This window comes from Strigops habroptila, chromosome 8 (assembly GCF_004027225.2).
Source record: "Strigops habroptila isolate Jane chromosome 8, bStrHab1.2.pri, whole genome shotgun sequence".
NCBI classification, from domain to species: domain Eukaryota; kingdom Metazoa; phylum Chordata; class Aves; order Psittaciformes; family Psittacidae; genus Strigops; species Strigops habroptila.
This window is the reverse complement of record NC_044284.2, coordinates 44,583,220-44,601,997: the sequence shown is the minus strand read 5'-3', so window position 1 is coordinate 44,601,997 and position 18,778 is coordinate 44,583,220. Positions and strand designations below refer to the sequence as shown.

Sequence of the window (18,778 nt, the reverse complement as noted above, 5' to 3'; positions counted from 1 at the left end):
TGTACAGAATTTGTTACAGCCCAAAAAGCTGCTGACTTGGTGTTCTGAAACCAGGGGAGCAACGCTTGTAAAGATGGGCAGAGCAAAGATGTGTTTTTGAATCCTTTAATCTCTTTGCTTTTACCTATGTATTTTACGATTTTTCTCCTAAGGAGAGCCCTATGAAAAAGAGGCAACAACATGCACCTGAAGCTGTAGACAGCTATATGCTGTCTTTTAAAGGGGCGAAAAACATTTTATCTAGGATGATAGAAAACAATTGTGCAGACTTCCTCTTTGAGGAGTGAGAGATTAGTAGCAAGAGTTAATGAATTCCTTAAAGAATAAATGCAGGGGAGCATGCATGTTTCAGGAGCAGAGAGCCAGTATCAAAGATGTTAAGTGTTAGTGACAGATTGCTAGGGAACGGAACAGGAGCAGCTGCTGAACTGTCTTGCACTCTACTGCACAGGGCATATTTTCGCATCATTCTCAGCTGCAATCAATGAAAAGATCACTGAAGCCAGAGGATTTGCAGTCCATGTTCCTGAGAAGATACTTTTTGCCATGTTTCCTTCTTCAATGTTGAACAGTTATTGTTGGCCTCTATGTTTGTGTTCAGTTCACATGTGAAATCTGCCAAGTGTCTTTTTTTCAGTCATGATGTAATCACTGCTGCACAGCTTCCCACTCCAGTATTTGTGAGATTCAGAAAATATACAGGACAAAAAGAAAAAACAAAGGTCACCACCCGCAGGCAAATTATGGCAGTAGCATTCAGTATATTGTGTCCTGCAGCTACCTTTTCATGTTGACCTTTATTTTGAGACAATACTATGGGAATTGGAAGATTTGCCAGCAGTTACTGAGCACAGCTGATAAAAGCTGTTTTGAAAATCTGTTCCAGGACAACTCAGCTGGATTAGTTCATTTACCAGTTACTGAGTTCTGTAGACAGAAGCAGGACAGAACTTTAGAATCTTACAGTAGTGCTCATGGATTCTGTTAGATAAGTAACAATGTCTGGATCTACTGTATTTATAAAAATCATGCTTCCAGGCCATAAAAACCCTCTACTTTGTATACTTAAGCCTTGCGTGGTAGCCTTCAGGACACTGATTTGATATAGTCGAAATCATCTCACAGTCTGATGAGACATGACAGCTATGCAGATACGTCGATAGGAATGACTTCATTTATAACATCATGGTGCAGTTTATGTAACACTTCTCATTTGTGAATCCTAATGAGGCAAGGGTAGGCAAGGGACCAACAAAACTGCTTCATTGTAAGCAGTGATGGGGCTTTTTTTGCATCCTGTCACTAAATAACCTGGAGCATGAGCAGTATCTGACTTGAGTAATGTGTTTGTAGAGCAGGAAATCTGTCTGCTCTGTCTAGATGTCTAGTAGGAACCTCCCCCATCCCCTTCAAATCGACTGGGGAGCCAAGCAGTGAGCTAATTAGTGAGAAGCTGGTAAGGAAAAGCTTTATTATGCAGATGTATTTATTTTAAAGAGAGAAGTACATTTAATTGATGGAAATATAAATCTTTTCCATGTTAAACAACATAGTGTTTCAGTGTAGTAGGAAAATAGAATAAAATATAGAGAGTAATTTTTCACTTTGGGAGGAGAAGTGGAAAATTACTGAGTTCTTCAGAACTTGAAAAGGCTCAGATTTGCAGTCAGCATTGCTATGTTATTGCTGTCAAGCTGAAAATCCTGGAAGCTATTTAAGCAGTGCCATATGCCCTTCTGAATTGTAAACTGAAAAACAATGGGGGGGTGGGGAACCCTAAAACTACAAAGCTCTTTCAGAGCCACATCTGGACTTAATAAGTGCAAGCACCCATTGTATAATTCAATGTACCTGATTAAATTCAGCCCCAAAAACACAACACTACAAGGCCTGCCATGTTGTGCTTTGGTTAAAAAAAGATTTTCTTCACTTATTTATTTTCCTTGTGTAAGTCAGATTGGGACCCTGTAAAAGAATCAGCAAAACATAAAGCTAATGCAGCTGGAAATAAGAAACTTGTTCTCAGAAATCCTGGCATGAGTTGTTTAAAGCTTTAAACAACTCATGTACTTTTACCAGTAGTGAAAAAAATAAAAAAATAAAGCTTAAGGAACTAGAAAAAAGTAATGGAAAAGAGAAAATCTTAGGTAGCATTTCTTTAGATTTCTTATTTCCAGTAGATATGACCATCTCAGCCTTGGACAGGTGATTTTCCTCGGGTTACAAATGAAAATGGAACACACAAACCAAAAAGAGTGTTTATTTTCACTGAGCTGCATAATAGTGAGTTGCTGTAGCTGATGGTCTTGTTAGTTGTATTGTCTGCTGCAATTTTTTCGTCTAATGACGTCTTTGACAGTCTTTAAAAGATAGCTGAAACACCTTTACTTTCAAGTATTTGTTAACAGGAAATCCAGCTGATGTTTTCTAGCAGTCAGCCTGATGATGATAACTTAATGCTGAAGATGAGTCACGTTAGCACAGCAGTAATGCACTTGCTCCAGTGGGCAATGCAGAATTGCACAAGCTGCCATCCAGGTTTTGCCAGTCCTGGGACACATACTTGTGCTTCGTTAGTGAGGCTCTGCCCAACTGGGGTCTGTGATGGATAGACTGCTGCTTCTGTCTTGGGTAATTGAAATGAGAGGCAAGGCTTCAGGTGAAGTTTTGTGGAGCAATCATTACCTATGTACCTTAACTTGAATGGCACTGCTCCTCTTGTAGACAAAATGTGTACCCATATATGACATTTATAAAAACTCTTGTCATGCAGCATGTGTCACATTGGGCTGAGCATCTCTGCCTTTTTGCTGAAGAACAGTTAAGGCAATGCTGAAGTTCCTTCTTTGGCCGTGAAAACCAGGATCTATTTATCCTAAATCTTAATTCAGATTTCCCGTAAGTACTTCTTCCAGTTAGAGGAGAGTGGTTGGTTCCTCGTGTGGCCTGCCCTGCTCCCATCCCCACCATGACTGACTGTGGCTGAGTTCTCCAGGTGGAGGGAGGATAGTGAGGGAACTGGTAATTCAGGCTCTATGCTGACTGGGTCTGCAAAAGTAAAAGAAAAGGGAAATCCACCTCTTTATTAAATCACAACAAGTAATTTGAGAGGGAAATGAGACTATAACTTCTGTGTCATCGTTTGCCGAGGTGAGTATCTCCAGAGAGGAGCCTTCAACTCTAGAGCAAGGGGAAACCCCGCGTCCCGGAGCCTCAGTTCTGAGCGGCAAGAGCCGCCAGCAGAGCCCTGAGCCCTTGCCAGGACTTGCCCAGGAGCCGCAGCTGTCAGGAGGCTGAAAGATGTCAGGGAAGCTGAGAGGGAGCTGGACTGCTTGCCCCAGGCCCAGACTGTGCAGGAGCCACAAGTGTCCACCATAGCACATACAGAAAAGGAGGAGAGCATTAATAGAGGCAGCTGGGAGCTAGTAACAAAAACAAACAAAAAAAAAAAGGTGAACTGAGGCTCCGGGACGCAGTGTTTCCCCTCGCTCCGCGGTTGAAGGCTCCTCTCTGGAGATACCTCAGCAAAACATACAGCACATTAGTGATGGTGGTGGTGTGCGTTATGGATGAAGGCTCTCACTGTTAATATAGCTCTCACCTTTGAGGTTAGCAAAGCCTTTATTTAGCTGTGCAAAAGAAGAAAATGAGAAGGGTAGATTGTGTGTCACACAGGCATATCTGAACTTCACCGATGTCCAAATATGCATTTGTAATCCAAAGTAGAGGTCTAACACGACCCTTGGGATGAGTGCATGGTGGCAGGGCTTGAGCCCAGGGTGGCTGGGTAGCAGAGTTCTTGCAGCCCTGTGCCCAGGCTACCTTGCTTCCAAACTTGCAGCATGTACCTTTGGTGTTGCCCTACATGCTCTCCAGCCCATGTTGCGCTTTATCTACTTTATCCAGATTGTTTTCTTGCTGCACACATCTTCAACTTTTCCCCCCATCTCAGTTATTTTGAAGCACTTCTACCTCTTTCTGGTGGTTCTTCCCTACACTTCTCTTCTAGCTGCCGTTTTTTTTCAGAGGAAGAGCAACTAGAAAAGAAGCCTGTATTTCATCATCAGAATTTCAGAAGCCTGAGTGCTCTGCTCTGTGCCAGGCAGCCTTGTTAGTGCCCTGCTAGGAGCAGGATTTCGGGGGGGGGGGGGGAGGGGCGGGGAAGGTGAGAGAGGGATAAATAACTTATTGTGCTTTCTCACATGCGTATTTGCTTTTCTTTGCCCGTTAGCATTAGGTTACTTTCAGTGGGGTTGGTGGAATTTTTTGCTTACGTTACTTTTTATTTTTAATTTTTTTTCCTGCATTTTTGCTGTGTGGCTTCATTTCCATGTGAGTGTTTTAAATAGTACGTTTGCATGGGGCTGAAAGAACCTTCTGTTTTGTAAAAGATGAAAACTTCAGGTCTCTGTTTAGTCAGAATATTGAGACTAACATGGCTACTTGTGCTGCTGCTTCTCAGGCTGGTTGGAGCTACAGGAGAAAACAGAAATGGAAAATGGTTTTATTTCTGGGTTTAGGTAAATGTTAGTGGTTTTTCTTTCATGGATAAATCTTTTACTTGGTAGTCAGGGGTTTTGACAAACAGTTTGTTTTTTGAAACAAACTAGGACTGCAGGAGGGAAAGAAATTGGTGATGGGGTGATTAAGCATTTAATTTGGTGTTTTTACTATGTGAACTGCATTTTGCTTTGTATTTGTTTTTCTGCTGTACTGAAGTCTGTCAAATTTATGTCAGTTTTGTAGCCCTAATTCGTATCAGGCTGATTCCTGCTTGGACTTCTGAGTACAATAGTTGATTTGATAAACTTGACATTCTTCCAGAAGGGATTGGTTGCTGTCAAGTGATTGTTACAGTCATTATTGTGAAAGCACTTGTGAATGATTGTCTCTCTTGCTTAGAAACTACTTATCTCATATTTGTCTTTTTTGATATATTTTTGTGCCATTCAGGTCTTGGGGGAGGGTGTAAGGGGGGAAGTGGAAATCGGCTGAATTAACTTCTTGCCCTTTAAATAGGTCATATTTAATGCACACTGAGAATAAAACCATATGTCATAATATTTAAGATGCCACTGGTTTTGTTCATAAAGACGAAACAATTGACTTTAAAATTTGGTCTCCAGGTTCTGTGATTGTATTTAAAATAAAAGTTACTGGAGGTTTTTTATTTAAACTTAGTATCAGAGTTTGGATTTTATTTCCTCTGAATTTTGTCAGCTTAAAAAAAGCTCAGTTTGGACCTGCAAAACACTTGAAGGTGGAAGTGATTCTCCAGCAGTGTTTAGCTATTCTACCATGCGACTAGTACCCCTCTGTCTCTCACAGGATAGTGTTTGCTGTTTGACTGTTCAATCGGGTCTTACTTTTGTCTGATACCAGCCCATGTGTTTAGTTCTACTTCATGTTTCAAATAACTTGAACTCGTTAGGACATCAAGCAGAGTTGTATTGAGGTCTCTTTCATTTTATTGTTTCTGTAAGTCGTTTACTTTTTTCCTAGATATAACTTTCTCAAAATTAATCTTTCAAGGTAGTTTTTATGCAGTTTCTTTAGTTTTAAAAATCAGTTTATGGATAGTGGGAGATATATATTTTCTTTCCCTTTTTGTTGTCAGACTACCTCTATAATAATATGTACATATTCTTCACAGTTTTCAGCGTTGGCGAAGTTTCCAGTTAGATAGCCAAATGGGTTTCAGATATGTTTTATTAACTGCCCCGGCTGTGGGAAATGAACATCAAAATCATCTGTTTCATTTCTGTTTTACAGTGTTGTATTCCTGTCATAGTAAAACATGAGCTTTGAAAGGCACAGCAGCGTAAAAATCTTGTTCAAAAACTCCCTTAATCAAAGATTTAAGTATGACTGTATACACATTGGAGACTTCTGTTTTGGGCAAGTGCTTGTTACTGTGAACTAATAGAGCAAGTCGTAAAATAATGCTAAGCTATAAAAAGTGTGAAACCTAGATAACAGAATGATTTACAGCTGAAAGAGCACAACAGAGTTTGGGGAAAAAGAAGAATTCCAGCTCTATATGAGGGACTTTTTTGGACTATTTCTCCTCACTCTGAGCTGTGTCAGTCCAATACTATTGTAGGTTGGCTAGTTACTTATGGACCAGAAAACCCACTTGGGAGACAGAGGTGGGATTGACACTGCAGAGGAGGACTTTCAGTAATTAAATACTTGGATACAGAGAGACAGTCAGGTCTCCAAAGAGCTTTAAATAACTGCGCTATGTGGTGAAACGAGTACCAAAATCGAGGAACTAATGGAGCCTTCTGTGCAGTAGAGAGGTGGAGAGAAGGAGGTGTGCAAAGAAGGACTCAACAGCTAGGAAGCAGTATGAATGAAGACAGCAAGGGAACATGAAGCCCAGGTAGTTGAAAATGAGAAGGGAGGGAGAAAGGAGGAAACATCATAAATACGCAAGGCACTACCAATGTCCAGGAAATTACAGAAGATGAGAAAGTAATTGAGAGACCACTGAGACTTTAGTTGTTGATATGGAAAAAAGTTTCGTTGTTTGGACTAGGCAGAAGTCATGAGTCCTGATCCAAAGCACTGAAACTGCAGAATTGTTACAGCTTGTAAGGAGCTTTAACAAGGGGAAAGAAAGACCAGCCTTGCTGCAAGCTCTGCTTCAAGCCAGAGTTAATCAACCTCTGATAGATGTTGCCAAGACTTTGTGTGACCTCTAGAGTTTCTTGGTCAGTGGTTTGCAGTGACTCACAATAACGTGAGTCTTTGCATGGAAGGAGCTAAAAACTGAATCTGATAGATAAATGCTGGAATGGCAGCTGAGCTCTACAATTTGAGTGGCCAAAATCAAAACTACAGTTTAATTCACAGCAACTACAGTCCTGTGGATAGTTGTATGCAAAATCTGAAACAGCTTAAGGAAAAGTTGAAAGTCACTGCACTTTGCAGGTATTAGCTATGTCAACAACACTAGGAACAGTATGGAAAATGCTTCAATTCTGTTTTGGCAGGCAAAGAGAAACCACATAAAACTATTTAAAATGTAGTGTAATAATGAAGAGTCTGCATTGTATTAAGGGCTACGTGCTCTTAAATTCTTCGTATGTTTCGCTTCAGTTGCTGTTTTCATTGGTTTTCTTTGTCTGCACAACTCTATTGTGGAACAAATTTACCTCTAAAATTAGGACTGGGAGTCAAGATGCAACTGAGGAACTGACCCAGAAGAATTAGTAAAATTCCGCATTGAAATTTGTTCTCTTTCTTTCTTTTTTCTTTTTTCCCTCTTACCACAGAAGACTAATAGGAGTAAAAATATGAGCCCTTTCCCTCCTCATTTTCACCTCTAAATCTTCTGGAGGTTCAAATATCAGAAAATAATAATTTAAAAAAAAAAAAAAGTGGCCATTTGTTGTCACAAGTAGTCTTGTAAGGCTCAAAAATTAACTAGTGTTTTCACAATCAGACAAGGTAAAGAGACATTGCCAATACAACTCTGGCCTTAAATTCAGGTATACTTCAGCATGCTTCTACGTGTCGGAAGACATAGCAGTGGTATTTCTGTTAATTTCTCTGCTGTGTGTGTTAACTGCATTTCTCTGTATTTATCTTTTTTTATGGTAGTCTCGGTTACATTTCAACGAATGTATTTTGTATGATAAAAAAAAGTGTATTTTCTTCTGATAAGTCAGAGTATTTAAGGCTGGTGAGGTAGCCATGGAGGGGCAGAAATTAGTAAGAAATGATGAACAATCCAGCCCCTACAATCTCAACTACTCTGTTTTCCCAGTGGTTTGTAGCACCATTATCATAACTGTGCTGTGTGTTTTGCTGATGTCCTTCAATGTCAGTTTTTAAATTAAAATGATGAGAGACAGCTGGGCCTGTTATGGCCCTTTTCTTCCCATTCATGCTCTTAGAGCTTTATGAGGGGCTGACAGGAGCTTCAAGAAGAGTGCAAAAGGCGAAGTTGTTCTACATCCAAAGGTGTTTCTGCAGTCTTAGTCAAGCATTGACTTTGCTAAATAGCTCTCTGGGCTTGCCTTCTTTACTGTGTATATCATGAAAAAATCACAACAGAGATCTATACAGTAGAGTGACATCTTTTCATGGAAACCATAATCTTTGTGCATAATTACTTCTTAAAAAAAAAAAAAAGTAATAGTCCTATATGTCCTTAAACCCTTTTAAAGGTATATGGTGTATGTTTTATATCTTTTAGTGCATTTAATCCCAGTGAACCCCGTCAGGGAGGATGGGTTGAGCACTAAGAGCCGAAAGAGAATAATGCCTGATTTGCTGACTGAGCATCCTGCAATAGATCCTGTTTATGAAGCTCATGTTTACTGCAACATTCCCACCATTGCAGAACGCAGCATGGAAGGTAAGCTTTGTGAATGCAGATGACAGCTTAGTTGCTTGTTTCTACATGATGTCATTGGAAATGATAACTTTGTGCATTGTCAGTTCTTTGGTGCTTGGAGAAGGAACAGCAAATGCCAGCTGGTTGCTGAATTCTGTTAAATCGTCAAAATATACTGTTCTTCTTTCCTTCCCTTTGTATCCTCTCTGTTGTCTTGATTTTTGGAGGTGGTTCTGTTTCCAGTCAATAGTCAACTGGAGACCTAGAACTGAAAGGTGTGGGAGAGATACAGGTATTTAATACTTGAACTGTAATTCTTGTTACAAGTGAGCTGCATTGTAAACAGTTGACTTGGAATTCTAAAAAAAAAACAAACCCCAACCTCCAAAACCCAAAAGTAATTAATTTTAGAACCCCAAATCATTAGATAGTCAGCTAGAAGGCACATTTCCATTCTTGCCCTAGCGAGACAGCAGCAAGTTATTCTGAATGAATTCCTTCATTAGAATATCCCACTAATACGTATAAAATAAATTACAAACTGCTATATCAAAAAGTTCCACATTAGAAATGCTGCAAAATCCGTCTGGAAGAGAGGCATTATAAAAGTGGGGCGACCTTATCATGCTGGTGGAGTTCAGTGCTTAAGTAATGTCTTGTATGGTTGCTGGAGTTTAGATGTATTATGGAGAAGGTAGTAAGAACCTGAGTCGTGTCGAAGTTGTCTTGCAATTTAAAGTAGAAATCCTTCTTGAGATGATAAGTTGTCATTTCTTATGGGGGTTTTCTTTCCTTGCATTACCAAAGCTAATTATACCTGCTCTTTTTTATTAAAGAAAATACCTGCAAAAGAAAGATTCAGAAAACATTTGCTTAACTTTTTACTTTTTTTTCTCTCTCCCTCTTTTTGGGTGTTCCCCACCCCCCCTTTTCTTCTTCACTATAGGTCACGCACCTCATTATTTTAAGCTAGTGTCAGTTCAAGTGTTGATTCGACATGGTGATAGGTATCCACTGTATGCCATTCCCAAGACAAAGAGACCTGACATTGACTGTATGCTGCAGCCTAACAGGTAAAATTCTTGGGTTTCATCATTGCTAAGTGTATGTTTTGCTTGATAATTACTTCTTTCCTCTTCAGCAAACAATTTTGCAGCCTGAAGTACATTGTGACTTCTTGTGTATTGTCATGGATTATAAAAAAACAACCCTGTATCAGTCATATACAGTTTCCTTTGAAACAGGAACTATTACCTGTTACCAGTTCAGATCAGAAGAAATTCTTGGTGTTTCTTTAAAAAGCAAAACCTATTTAATTGAATATTTAGGTTACCATTCCTCTTAGATAAGCTTCTAGACATTTTCTAGATGCACTTGCAGTATTTGAGAATGTCTCTTCCATTTCAGCTAAGCATACTTCCTTTTGTGTGAATACAAAAAGGTCTTAGTTCATCACTACCATAGGAAAATGAATATTTGTGGTTTATATTATTATTTTTTTCTTCTACTTTTCAGAAATACAGGTTAGCATAGTTCCTTCAAATTAATGATCATAGTCATTAGTTAAAATCAAAGTCAATGTCAAAGTTCAGGAAAAAATTATGGAGGTTGTACATTTAACTATTAAAATAAAAGTTAAACAGAAAATACACGATTTGGTACTTGAAAACTACACTTTTCCTTTAGTTACCATTCACTGTTTAAAACTGTCACACTTTACTTGCGTCTGACTGCCATTAAAGCATAAACTTCATTTACCTTCCTGTTTCAGTATAATGTGCTTCTGTCTAACATCATGTCTTTGTAGATTTCTGATGCTTATCTTCATACACAAACCATTGTGAGCTGTAGCTATTACCTGAATTGCTTCTTTTCCTTGTGGAAGAAGCTTTCTTTCTTGTTTATCATCTCATTGATAAAATGGAATTACAGTGTTAGAGCAGTACTAATAGTGATGATGTAAATCACCAACCTTTATCTTAGCTTGCTTGATTACATGAGGTTTTTCTCCTTTTAAGTAGGATCTGTGGTATTGTTTGGGGGTTTTTTTTCCAAACAAAAACTGAGGACTTTTCAGTGAACCTACTGAATACTTACAGTTAAAAGAAAAATACTAAGATATCATCTCATTGATAAAATGGAATTACAGTGTTAGAGCAGTACTAATAGTGATGATGTAAATCACCAACCTTTATCTTAGCTTGCTTGATTACATGAGGTTTTTCTCCTTTTAAGTAGGATCTGTGGTATTGTTTTGGGGGTTTTTTTCCAAACAAAAACTGAGGACTTTTCAGTGAACCTACTGAATACTTACAGTTAAAAGAAAAATACTAAGAAAAACTATCAGATGTGTTAGCAAAATCTCTAGGCAAATCTACACATTTGTGCTGCTGCCCACTCAGCAGTGTCAGGTGTGGAGATTTCAGTGACTGGGGGCTGCATCTGCTTTGTGCACTTGTATACATTACTCAGGAAGAGGGGCACAGATGTACTGGTACAAAGCAATGCAGATATACCATAAATACTGTTTTCCAGAACAGCATGGAATCTCCTGTCTTTAAAGAAGTAATGTTCTTGCTTTTCAGTTACTCAGAATTTGCTTTACTCTGTCATGCTGAAAGTGTTAATGGCACACTGAAAGTACATTTCTGACTTAGATATATCAAATGAGTGTTTCTTGTTTTGATAGATTCATGGGCTGTGTTCCTGGAAATTTTAGTAGCTTCCTGTCATCAATAGCATTTATGATTTTTATCTTTTGTATCTGAAATAGTCTGTCCTTTCAGCTTTTCCTTAGTGGGCTTTTAACAAATAAATCTCTCTGAAGGAGAAGATGGATTATGGTACACTTTTACATTTCTAGCTTTGTGATTAGCTAGTCTACGGCAGTTCCATTTGAAAACATGAACCAATTTTCATAACTGGTCTTGTGTCAGTTTCTGGCTTAACTATAGTAAAACCCAAACGCAGTTGTAATATTGCACAGTAGAAATGTTGCTTAAATATGCTGAAGTGACATGAAAGAATACCTGAAGCTAATTAAGTATAGCTTCATCTCATACTTGTAAAGCTGATGGGAAGCTTGGTTAAAGAGCCTTGCTAGTATCTAGTAGATACATACAGTAGGGGACACAAAGGCTGGCAGAAAATGATAAGCAAATTGGATCTTTCTCTGGAGAAAGCTGAAATATGTTGCTTTTCATTTCAGATACCTGGCTACATAAAAGAATTGTGCTTGTTATTAGGAGGTGTTCTGAAATCTGCAAGGCTTGCAATGCTGTCTCAGTTGTGGTCAGTGTTGTCATGCTATTTGGCATGAGCAACTGAAAAGTGACCGTTACTGCTGAATCAAGGGTAACCCTACAAAAGTTTGAAACCATCACCAATTTTCACCCATATGTGTGTCTACCTGTTCATAGGAAACAGACTTAGGAGCTCCTAAGTTATATTCAGGATACTATATCTACCTGCCTACATTCTGCATGAGGATCTAAACATATTTATAATTTCCTCTGGTATCATATTGGTTGCTGCTTTTCTATATTCATACTTCAACTTCCACCACAAAATGCATTGTTTTGTCAAAGTGGCATTCAGTGGTCATATCTAACATCCTCCAAGAGAAGTTCGACTTCGAGAGGTGTCCAACCCCAACAGTGTTCTGTGCCCACTGTGAGCTTACTGGCTTTCTGAAATTAGATATGCAGCTCTGAGATCGCAGACCGGAGACCAAACTTCAGTTATCTCTGCAGTAGATTTAACTGAGCAATTGATTTCTCTGTGAAGATGAAAAATGAATCGTCTGCTAATAGCTAGGATAACATTTTTAATGACCTGCCTATAAGGAGTGAGATTTTTCAGCGTGAAATACTAAGAAATATGATCCAGATTCCTTTTGGAGTTCTTACAGGCTGTGATCTTCTGATCTTGCTCAGTATCTGTCACATTAGAAAGTATGTGAGAACACTTTATTGCAAAGATGTTAACTGCAAGTGACAATGTTGGACGAGAAGCTGATTTTCTCAGTATTACAGTGCCACACGAGACCTGGGTTTTGTATTTGTCAGAGAAGCTTTTATAGCTGTTTCTACTTTAGTTTCAGGCAAGGAACTCAACATGAAGGCCCTGAACTCAGGAAAACTATCCATAAAAGGCAAAGAAGTAGTGCAGCTTTTAACAGTGCCAATAGAATCACCAAGTCAAGCAGATAGGAGGGCACAGTGTCAGGATGTGACAAGGCCAGCAGTGTAGATGCCCTTGGCTGTTACTGATTTATGAAGCATTAGAACATCAGTGTATAGATGATACCTCCCTTACCATTCACAGCTGCTGAAAATGAGTGGAGAACCAAAAAGACCTTGTCTCCTTGAGAGCAAAGTTTGTGTAAAATAGAATCTCTTGGCTGACTTTGAAAGGGCAGCAGAAAGATTAAAGGAATTGGCTCTGTACCATTCTGTCCAGATGTGTTAAAGCTGACCTGAATAAAGCTAGAATTGTTAGTTTCTGCCATTGTTTTGAATTGAACATTTATTATTTCAACATCAGGAAGTTATTTGCTGCGCTTGGCTGTCAGGCTTCTATTCTTTTATGACGTAAATTTGGTGCTCAATTGTAAACATATTTATATTGAGAGTATTACTAGGTATATAATTGCTGCCTTTGAACTGAAAGTTTCATGATGCTGTACGGCTGAGATGTCTGATTGAAAGTCTGCCTTGTTTAAGCTTTCTTGACTTCAGTTTCAGATAAGTATGCTGCTCTTATTCAGTCTGTTCTTTATTTGACTTGGCATTCAGCTGATGGAATTCATTAATTAAGCAGATTATGCTACAGCCCCATGGACTTCTAATGGGTATGCAAAATAGCCTTGAGGTCACGCTTCGGTTTTGTGAATTATGGATTGTGACATGTAAGTGTGAAATGAATATAAGCAAATGGATTAAACGCTTTGGAGATTTCTTCCATCTAAAACTTCAATTAATATTACTATTATTTTCATTGTTCTGGAAACAAATTTCCAAAGGGAGCTGAATAATACATATTTTTTTTCCTCAAGAAAATTAATGGAATGATATTAGGAACATCCTTTCATTGTAGTGTTTGCTTATTGGGGGAATAAATTAGTCTCCCACTTTTTTCCTTTGTATCTTGTAGTGTCAAAACTATAAATGGACTATACTGCATATAAAATACAAAAGTATATAAGTATATACTTACTATAAATGTACTGTATCGCATATAAAAATATGCAATGTTTCTTCATTGAGTTTGTATGCAAGATAGTGAAGAAATGCTTTTTGAAAGATGCTATCATTTCATAGTATTCTGGATTAATTAGCATATGCTTTGAGGCATTTTGAAAGGTGTTGATGTTAATCATGAGAAGCTTAGTAACAAATATTTGAATTTTAGGTTCAATATGCACATGTCTTGAGACTGCCAGAAAAATGAGAGCAAAAAGTGTGGGAGAGGCAAGTATCATACTGTGAGTTGAGGAGGTGTGGATTTGAGTTGGAGTGAGGTCAAAGCATGATCCAGGCCAGAATCAGGTGAAGAAGGGTCTCCTGAGGCCTCTTCTGACTTCTGTAAAGACTCAGAAGAGCAGTGAAGTAGACTGGATCACTTTAGAGTGATATAAAAATGTAAAAGCTGTAAGACCTTTATGAATAAATACGCCCCAACAGTACTGATGCTGTTGTAAAGATTCTTTTGTAGACTGCAATAATCTATTGTTGGTTTTAGTGGCTCTTTCATTCATTTGCCTTCTAAAAGGAAACAGTATAGTCTTTTGATCTAATGCTTTTTTTGTCTGCTTCACAGAAAACACATGTTATTTTTGCTTGAAGTTATAATTTTTTGCATTTTAAGTGAAGAGAAAAGAGACTGGCCTTTGGTTCAGTTATCAGACGGAATCTGGTGTATCTATTATATGATTACAGAAAAGTAATGTTCCTCTGTACGAAGCTTCGTGTGTGCCTGGCGTGGTCACATTTACTCACCAAGTGACACACTGAGGGTTCTGCGGCTCCCTGTGAGATGTTTGGTCCTCTGCAAATTCTGCATTTATTAACAAAAGCGACATTTGCATAGATAAATGCCATTTGGGAAGGAAAAAAATAAATCTGTATCTCATTTTTATCAATATCCACCTCCACAAGTTCTTTCATGTGGCATGTAGATCTCAGAACTCTGTAGTGCTGTAAGAGGACAGCACTGTGTGGTTATAGAGGTAAGATGAATAAAAGCTTACCTCTCCTTAATTCTGCTTTTAATTAAATGACGCACTAATTAATCTCAATAACTATATTTTTTTCCTGGTAGTTTCTCTTTAATCATAACCTTGACCAACATATTTTTTTGGTTTGTAGCATGGTGGCAAAAGCATGTTATTTATACCACTCCTGAATTTTTATGAACATGTAAATTATTAAATAAACTGTAGTTGCCTCTAGTTCTTGTCAAGATAATGTCTTTTCACATCTGTTCCTTAAATTTTGTAACTTGGCAATTTTTAGAGATACGTAGCCTTGAATTTGTAGGTGTTTCAAAAGAGCATTCAGTTTAATGAGTCGGAGGACAGAGTGGTTTATTGACCATCAGGTTTGTTGAAGAAACAAGGCTTACACTGTATTTAATTTTACAGCATACAAAGTAGAAATAAGGCAGTGGTCTAGTAGCCTTAATAGGAAAGAATGTTAAAGGAATCTCAGCCTGTTCCTACTGAGGAATTAATTTTGATCAAAGTAGTCCTAAAATTAATAAATGTAAGGATTAAGGGGTGGGGAATTTTTACCCAAATTGACCTTGTTGGGACTGTTTTGCAGCTTAGGTCTAAAGGAGGAACAAAACTCTGCTCTAGATCTGATTTCTGTTTATGTTTTAATTCTTTAATAAAAACAATTTCTGTTCACAAGGATCACTAGGGAAACAAATATTTCACAAGTAGACAATATAAATCAATAGCAGTATTTTCCTAAGTGATCCTGAAACAAGTAGCCCTGAGAAGCAGGGATGATCTTTTTGCTCTGTGAATTGTGATATCTAGCAATGGTCTTCATGCTGTGATGATGATGATAATATTTAAACAAAGGCAACCAGCTCCAAGAGCTAACTTCTAACCAAAAGGGGCTTCCATGCACTCAGACAGTCTGAGCATCATTTTATCCAGGGACAGAAAGCCCCATTGTCTCCCGCTGCAGTTCCTAAGTATTGACCTTGAAGTCTTGAATTCAGTTAGTTTCATGGGGGTGGGGTGCAAGAATGTCCTATAACGAAGTTGTTGTGCTGCTATGCAAGATTTGAAACTTTGCTGTATAATATCTTTGAACTTAATGTGGAACTGCATGAGTTAGGTTTCATACCTTTGTATGTCTATAATAGATGCAATAGATGTATTTTTGTGCATGTTTCTGACACAGTGTTTTGTGCCATTATAGCGTAACCATCCAAAATCTAACAGCAGATTTTCTGAGGTGTCATGTACATATGCTCACTCTGGTACGATATTTCTCACTTTGCTGTGCTAATTCAGAACAACCAGAAAGTTAGTGTTTGCTTCTCATAAATAAATAAATAAATGAATAAATAAAACCAAAAAAAAAAAAAACCAGCCCACTTCTATATTTTTTGTATCAAAGCTCCTCAAGGAAAAAGGGAATTGTTACCGAACGATGTCAGCTCAGTTGCTGGCAGAAATGCACATAGTTCAAATGGTTGCACAGGATGGTTTCTTTCTGTGTACACTGGTTACAATGTAGCAATAAAGAGGTGACATTTTGGTATTAAAGCTTTTTAAGACCTTTACAAATAAGATATTTAAATGTTGAATAAGGATTTAAATGTTGGTCCATTTTAATGTTAGTGCATGAAAACTGCACTATTAAATCTGGGACCCATTATGCCAGTGTTTAGTTTGTAAATAACAAAAAGATAAGCTGAATTCATTATTTGAGGGGAAAATAAGCATCCTCAGTTTTGTCACAGATAAAATTTATTTTATTTTACAAAAAAAAGATAATTAAAAGGAAAATTAACAGACATTTAAGATGGGAATAAATATTCAAAATTAAGAAAAAGTATGGCAATTACTAATGGTGTTAGTGAAAAGCCATTCCATGTTCTGACACAATTTGAAATATTTATTGTATAAATGCATTTCCCAAATGTGGTAGCTTACCATCATAATGCCCAGCAATGTATAGAATGATATCTCTTTAGCCCATTTTTATTTACTGGTTACTTTTATGGAAATTAAAATTTAAGGATATTTCAGTCTTTTCAACTGTACAGCCAAGTGATTTTCTTTGCTTCCTGCTCAAACAGTCACAGCAGTCTTAGTCATGTTGCCTAGATACTCCATCTCCTGCAGCATCTGTAAATTGGCCAATTCAACAAGAGGATTCATATTCTAGATAAAAGAGAAATCTTGGGGCAGGGAGGGGGAATCCTTTGTTACTGGTGGCCTGAGTGGTGCAGTGAATTTTACTGTTGAGAAAAAGAAGTTTTTATTTGCTCAGTTGTATGGGGTTAATCAGGAGAATTGCTCGTATGTTCAGAATCTGGTTACATACATGAGGGTAAAAGTGTATTGTAGCCCGAGATGTCTGTCCCTGTCAGGCAGAATGGCTCTTACTTCTATTGTTTTTTGGGTTTTTTATTCTTCTTCCCCTGGAATATATTTAGCAAGTAGTAAGCTTTGAATTTATATTCAGAGATATGTTTAACAGTCATATTTCATAATTCATTTCTGCAAGCATGTGCTTAACTTGTGTGCACTTTAAAAAGAATGTAATCCAAAGTCAAGTAACTTGCATCTACATGGGTATGTGAAAAGCTATATTAATATAGTGGAATATGATTTTATAAATTACCATATATTTTATTATTTTGTGTTGGATGTTAGTTTATCTTGCCTGCCACTTCTTAGATAAATCTTTTTGCAAAGTGCTGATAAATACTTCTTTTTCTTCTTACCTTTATTCCTTCCCACAAGTGATTGATGAGACAGTTTTATCAGTGTGGGTTTGATTCCATTAGTATTCAGATTTTTGTAAGCAAAGTAGCAAAAGAAGCAGAATGGTTAATGCAGTTCTTTTCATTTTCTTGCACATGTACTTGCAGGAATTGCTAATTAAGTAAACAGGGTTTAAAGAAAATTATGATTGACAATTTATTCGTGTTTACAGTTTTTTAAAGAGCAAAGTTTGGAACATTGGGAGTTCAGGCTGCTACATCTGTAATAAGCTTAAAAAGCTATTCACGAATGGGTTTAATTCAATTTTTCTCAACTTAATTCTTCCATTTTTAGATTGCACTGCTGGGCTGTAAAAACAGTGAAATGTACAAAAAGTTATTTCACCTCTGCAGCTGGATTCTTTCTAATGTATGCTTTGTGCAAGCCTCTACTGCTTTAGAAAGGAACAATACCTTTTTTATGTACCTCTGCTTCTCAAACATTAATATTCAGTTTCATTGTCAAAATTATAATATACAGAAGAAGGTGTGGATTTAGTATGCCATAAATTAGCTGGGTTTCCTTTTAATTGGAAGTAAAAATGAAAAAAATCTTTTGATATTTGTATCTTGCTTTGCTTTTTGTCTCATTTTACATTTATTCTTACTGGCAGTTGTACTAGAATTTGTTGTACCATTTTATTCACAAGATTATTTTTTTTTTCTGAAGGTAAATTAAATACTGGAAAATTCAATTTTTATAAAATGGTATGACAATGAGCTACCTCTCTATCGACAGAGGTACTGATTCTTATGAGATCTGCATATGCATGCTGTGAGCATTGCTCTGCAAGAGGTGCTTTTACACTTTAGAGTATCTTAGTTGTCTCTTCTATGTGAGCATGAATGTCTTTGTCCTAGTAAACTTTGATTCGACACTTATACTTTAATAGTGTTATTGCTCCCTCTTGTGGTTCCTGCAACTCTGGAAGGTTGGGTTTTTTTCAGACCTGAGGTTTTTGTATCACAATAGTTAATCATTTTAGCGAAGTGTAAATATGAACAATAAACACAAAAACCAGACTTCTGTAAAAGTTATCTGATCCAATGTATCTTCTATTTTTATATACTTCTGTTGTTGTTAGCAACATAAAAAATACTTACTGTGTTCAGGCTGAAAGCCCTGTTAAAATGAGAACTGTCTGGGGCAGAGTTGAGTTGCCAGTTTTTTATTTAGTTCTGCACAAAAGTAGAGAGGTGACTGTGTGACTTTTGTTGAATATTGATATTTAACAAAGAAAATCCCTACTTACGTAGCGTATTTGTGTTGCAGAAGTGTGATTGTAGATTTATTTTTTTTGAAGGTTTAAATAATTGTGGACTTTTTTTGTATATGTAGTTTTCCACACAGCAGTACAACAGTGGACAGAGTCTGTAGCGTATATGAAATTTGCAGAACAGTTGAGGATATCTAAGCAT

The 18,778-nt window shown here is 37.4% G+C and overlaps 1 protein-coding gene across 9 annotated transcripts in view; it reads left to right on the top strand.

Annotated features, from left to right (window-relative positions):
• The window catches only part of PXYLP1 (2-phosphoxylose phosphatase 1), a 56,147-nt gene that overhangs the window by 32,216 nt on the left and 5,153 nt on the right, over positions 1-18,778 (top strand). For all 9 annotated transcript variants that reach the window (XM_030495412.1, XM_030495415.1, XM_030495410.1 and 6 more), the window contains 2 exons: positions 8,207-8,368; positions 9,294-9,420. In XM_030495412.1, coding sequence (XP_030351272.1) covers positions 8,207-8,368; positions 9,294-9,420 — 289 coding nt within the window. The remainder of the gene's footprint in view (positions 1-8,206; positions 8,369-9,293; positions 9,421-18,778) is intronic.